This window comes from Nelusetta ayraudi, unplaced genomic scaffold (assembly GCF_046127955.1).
Source record: "Nelusetta ayraudi isolate G7.1 ecotype Tasmania unplaced genomic scaffold, CSIRO-AGI_Nayr_v1 ptg000110l, whole genome shotgun sequence".
In the NCBI taxonomy this organism is placed as follows: domain Eukaryota; kingdom Metazoa; phylum Chordata; class Actinopteri; order Tetraodontiformes; family Monacanthidae; genus Nelusetta; species Nelusetta ayraudi.
The window spans coordinates 90001-95000 of record NW_027466160.1 but is presented as its reverse complement, the minus strand read 5'-3'; the positions used below and the strand labels follow the sequence as shown (position 1 = coordinate 95000).

Sequence of the window (5000 nt, the reverse complement as noted above, 5' to 3'; positions counted from 1 at the left end):
TCCTCCTCCTCCTCCTCCTCCACCCCCTCCCACCGCCAGCAGGGTTCAGCCGTGAGTTACGAGCTGCACCTGAAGGCAGCGGTGGCGGCGGGCGGCTCGTTTCCTGAGGGGACAGCGGGAACAATGGCTGTGTTTTTCACAGGAAGTGGAGTCAGGACAGGAACCATACATCACCCACACACACACACACACACACACACACACACACACACACACACACACAAGCACGGTGTGGACAGTCAGTGTGTGCTGCATTGTCACATTTCCTGCAGGACAGGAAACTAAAGGAGGGCAGGAAGACATACACGCACGGGCACGCGTGCACGCACAGACACACACACACACACACACACACACACTCTGTATTGTTTCTTTGCCACAGAAAAGAGAGAAAAGAGATTGAATCAATTTTCCTCCTCCTCCTCGCTCGCCGCTTGTTTTCCTTTGTCTCCGCCCCCTCCTCTGTCATTGACACGCCGTGTCCAATCAGGCGGCTCCGTGCTCTCGCCGCCACCGGCGCTGCTGCTTGTTGTGTGTGTGTGACAGTAATGTGATTACAGCTCTGAGGGCCCCGCGGCACCACCTTTTGTCCTGCGTGTCATACTGGGGGAAACTATTTTTATATGTTTTCATGTGAAAATTCCTGTGAAGATTTTCAACGTTCAGGAGGAAGAAGAAGAAGAAGAAGAAGAAGAAGAAGAAGAAGAAGAACATACTGGACATTTTGTTGTGTTTCTGATGGAAACACAAACTCACTGTGGTGCTTGAAAACCTTTAGATCATAGGTGTCAAACTCTGGCCCGCGGGCCAAATGTGGCCCACGGTGTAGTTATATATGGCCCGCAAGGCGATAGAAAATCACTGCTGGAGCTGGTAGCCCACCGCTATTACACAGCACAGGCACCACCAATACTACAATTATGTCATTATTGTATAATATCAAGTCCTGTGGTTTTGCTCAGAGAACCCTGACCCTATTGTTTATTGAAGAACAAACATGGTGCTAAAAATCTAATATATTTAATGTATTTATTACATATTTTATTACATTTGTTTTGTTTTTTGTTTGTGCCGCATATGTTGAAGCAGGAGGCCCCCTGGGTGTTTTCACATGAACTGATCTGGCCGCTCTCGTGTCCACAACATTTCTGCTTTTGTCTCTTGTAGAAAGCTACGACCTCTGACCCCTGGATCAACACCTGGACAAACACTTGGGGCAGCTGGCCAGATAAAGCTGTGATGTCTGTCCATCCTGTAGTTCAGCCTATCAGAAGCTGAACTCCAGAGTGGGTGGGGCCAGCGATGGTCCCTAACCCAGGTAGGACCTTTCGACCACACACACACACACACACACACTGGAAGTGAATCCTCCCATGAGGAGGAAGAGGAGGAAGAGGAGGAAGAGGAGGAGCCTCAGGCCGGGGTGGGGTACATGACCCCGAGAAGGCCCCCTCTGGTGGTCATGTGACAGTGGTGTCCCAGCCGCAGTTTCTTCTTCTTCTTCTTCTTCTTCTTCTTCTTCTTCTTCAAAGTGCTTCGTGTCCCGTTTTAATGTTTAACGTGGTCACCATGAAAAGTTGATGAAGCAGAAGATTGATGCTGCTCAATATTTCAGTGTGTGTGTGTGTGTGTGTTTGTGTGTTTGTGTGTGTGTGGTTCCACACGGGGCGTGCTTCCCCGTCAGAGGGATTGAGGTCTGCAGACAGACTCCTCCCACCTTCTATTAGCTTAGCATCAAAGCTAAAGGGAGGTTATGAAAGCACTTTACAAGCTACGCTAAAACTCACAGTGCTTGTGTGTGTGTGTGTGTGTGTGTTGTGCGTACCTGACGGGCGCCCCACGGCTCTGGGCCGGCCGCAACAGCACGGTGACGCTGGAGTCGGTCTGGTTTAGTGGAGACTCCTGGTCGTACGCCGGCATCAGCGGCGCTGTGGGAGAGGGAGAGGGAAGGGGGTGGGGCTTGAGCAGCTGCTGACCACGCCCCTGTGGATCTTTGACCTGCTGGGGCGGCGCTGACCACTGACCTGAGATCCTGGTGGTGAACTGGGTGATGACGGGCGGGCCGTAGCCCTTGATGGTGGAGGCCCTGATGGTGAAGGAGTAGGTGGAGCCTGGGCAGAGGCCCGAGAAGACGTGACTCGTCTCATTGGCCAGCTTGATCACCCGGCCGCTCTGATTGGACAGGTCGAAGTCGGTGTCGAAGGAGCTCAGGGCCTTGTAGGAGATCTGCAGAGAGGAAAGAAGAGGAAGCCTAGGTTATGGTGCATTGTGGGTAAAGGTGGTGGTGCTGTGTGTCTGTGTGTGTGTTCTGTTAGCTTAGCATCAAAGCTAAGGGAGGCCGTAAAATCTGTTTCCACAGCCTCCCTTAGCTTTAATGCTAAAGAAGCAGCTAGCAAGCTACCCTAAAACTCATAGTGTGTGTGTGTGTGGTGTGCGTGCGTGCATGCGTGTGTGTGCGTGTGTGGGTGAGTGGTGCCCCCGTTGGCCGAACCTCGTAGGTGCGGATGCGGCCATAGGTGTGCAGCGGCTCCCTCCAGCTCAGGCTGATCTGCTGCTCGTAGCTGCTGCCCAGCACCGACTCCACCGGGACGGCACCGGGAACTGTGGGTAGGAGGTGGAGTTTAGTGGGTGGGTGGAGAGGAGGGGGGAGCAGTGGGCAGTGGGCGTGGCCTTCTCCTACCGTCCTGGTCGGTGAGCAGCAGCAGCTCGGCGCTCTCCCTCCGGCCCTCCGGGTTGCTGAGCAGCAGCAGCAGGCTGACATTGGTGAAGGGCGGAAGATTCCGGACCGTGTGCTGGGGGAGTCCGGAGGGGACCACCTCCTCCTGGACCACCTCCCTGAGGAGACACACCCACCGCTGGGTCACTGACCCCACCCACACTACCAGCCCTTCCCCCTCTCCCAGCCCTGCCCATACCTGATAGCCCCTCCCTCTCTCAGCTCCGCCCACACCTGCTAACCCCTCCCACACCTCCCAAACCCAACTGCTCACATCTCCTAGCCCCACCCACTCGCCTCACCCCGCCCACTCCTCCGAGCCCCTCCCACACTTCCCAGCCCCACCTGCTCACATCTCCTAGCCCCACCCACACGCCTCACCCCGCCCACACCTGCTGGCCCCTCCTACCCCTGCACACCTTTTCCCACTCTCTCAGCCCCGCCCACACCTCCCCGTCCCTTTGCCCTCCCCCAGGTCCAGCCTACCTGCCCAGGCCCCCTGCAGGCCGGTAGCGATACTGCGCGGTGAGGTTGTAGCTGTGGCAGCGGGTTACGTTGTATCCAAAGGGCTCCCAGCGGACCGTCACCTGCCGGGACTGGACGTCCACCACTTGCAGCCGCTGGGGGCCGTGCATGGGGTCTGACACACAGAGGCACAGGGGTCACTTCCTGTCATCACAGGGGTCTCTTCCTGTCTCGACAGGGAATCTTCAGGAAGCCGCTTCCTGGAGATTCCTGAAGAGCAGTCGGGTAGAACGAAGCGAACAAGAGCAAGAGGAGCTCGTAGAGGAAGATTAAAGGAGGGACGCTCGCACGCGCACACACACACACACACATACACACACACACAGAGCACTTTAAGTGCAACGTTTCAAGATGACAGACAGTGATCCTCTCACAGAGAGAGAGTGATGGATGAGAGCAGGAGAGCAATTTCTCCTGACAGCCTGACTGTGTGTGTGTGTGTGTGTGAGAGAGAGAGAGAGACAGAGAGAGACAGACAGAGAGAGAGAGAGAGAGAGAGAGGTGTTTTTCTCCAGCAGATGAACAATACCTGTCCTGTTCTCTGCTGTCTTTCAGGGATGTGTGTGTGTTTGTGTGTGTCCCTGTCTGGCTTCCATCCCATAATTTCTGAGTGACCTCTGAACCCGACCGGACCGGACCGGACTGGTTGTGGGTTTCCAGCAGAGGTGGAGAGAGAGACAGTAGCAGGAAGTTTCCTTACACAGCCGACAACCAGCACTTCCTGTTCAGGGGTGAAGGGGCGGAGCCAGACTCTGGGTAGGGGCGTGGTTGAGATTTAACGGTTGTCAGGCTTTGTCCAATTGACTGATGTCACTTCCTGTTTTACTGTGAAGGCTGATTGGACCCTTATGTCATCACTTCACTCCATTATCTGCAATGTGTCCAACCGTCCTCCACTTCCAGCCTAGTGCTCCTCCACTTCCTGCCAAGTGATCCTCTACTTCCTGCCTAGTGCTCCTCCACTTCCTTCTTTGTTTCATTGTTGTGTTATTGTTGTCACTCAGTTTCAGATATTTCCAGTGTGAAGGTCTGAAACCTTCACGACCTGCCTGCTCTTCTTCACCACACTGTGCTGGACACACACACACACACACACACACTGGGGCAGTGTCCTCTGTGTGTGTGTGTGTCCAGTTGTCGTGAAGAACACTGAGCCAGCGAGGGACAAGCGAGTGGAGCGAGAGAATCGGAGGTGAAGAGAGAGAGAGAGATGAAATATTGAGGGCATGAAAAGCCTGGACAAACAGCACACACACTTTAATGGCTGTTAACACACACACACACACTCACTGTGCCCAGTGTGTGTGTGTGTGTGATCACAGGTGGTCCTGGTGGCCTCAGCAGGAAGGCTGTGGGTTCAACCCCCTGCACTGCCTGCCGGCTGGATGCCTGACGTGGGTGTGGCTTCTCCACTCTGGCCCCGCCCACAGCCCTGCTGCAGGTCACCGGGTCACCTGACCCAGGTTTAGCTCCGCCCCCCACCAGCCCCCCCGCCCCCCGACCCTACCTCTCCGATGGGCGTTATTCTAACCCCCACCCTCCTCCGACCACCTGCAGTCATGTGACCCGAGCCGTCTGTAACTTCCTGTTTGGAGCCGCCGGCGCCACAGCGAGTGGCAGCGCCACTGCGAGCGCTAAGTCTTAAAGCTTGTCTTGATGGACACACTCATGTATTATTGAACACACACACACACACACACACGGTGTGATGATGCTTCGCTCTGATGACACTGACTGTTATTTATTCATTTTAGTGCCG

General features: G+C 55.1%; 1 protein-coding gene across 3 annotated transcripts in view; it reads right to left on the bottom strand.

Moving 5' to 3' along the window:
- LOC142903415 (receptor-type tyrosine-protein phosphatase mu-like) overlaps positions 1-5000 on the bottom strand; it is a 45179-nt gene that overhangs the window by 20637 nt on the left and 19542 nt on the right. For all 3 annotated transcript variants that reach the window (XM_076049007.1, XM_076049009.1, XM_076049010.1), the window contains exons 10-14: positions 3203-3356; positions 2681-2835; positions 2492-2601; positions 2025-2226; positions 1826-1928 (exon numbers count right to left, since the gene is read on the bottom strand). In XM_076049007.1, coding sequence (XP_075905122.1) covers positions 1826-1928; positions 2025-2226; positions 2492-2601; positions 2681-2835; positions 3203-3356 — 724 coding nt within the window. The remainder of the gene's footprint in view (positions 1-1825; positions 1929-2024; positions 2227-2491; positions 2602-2680; positions 2836-3202; positions 3357-5000) is intronic.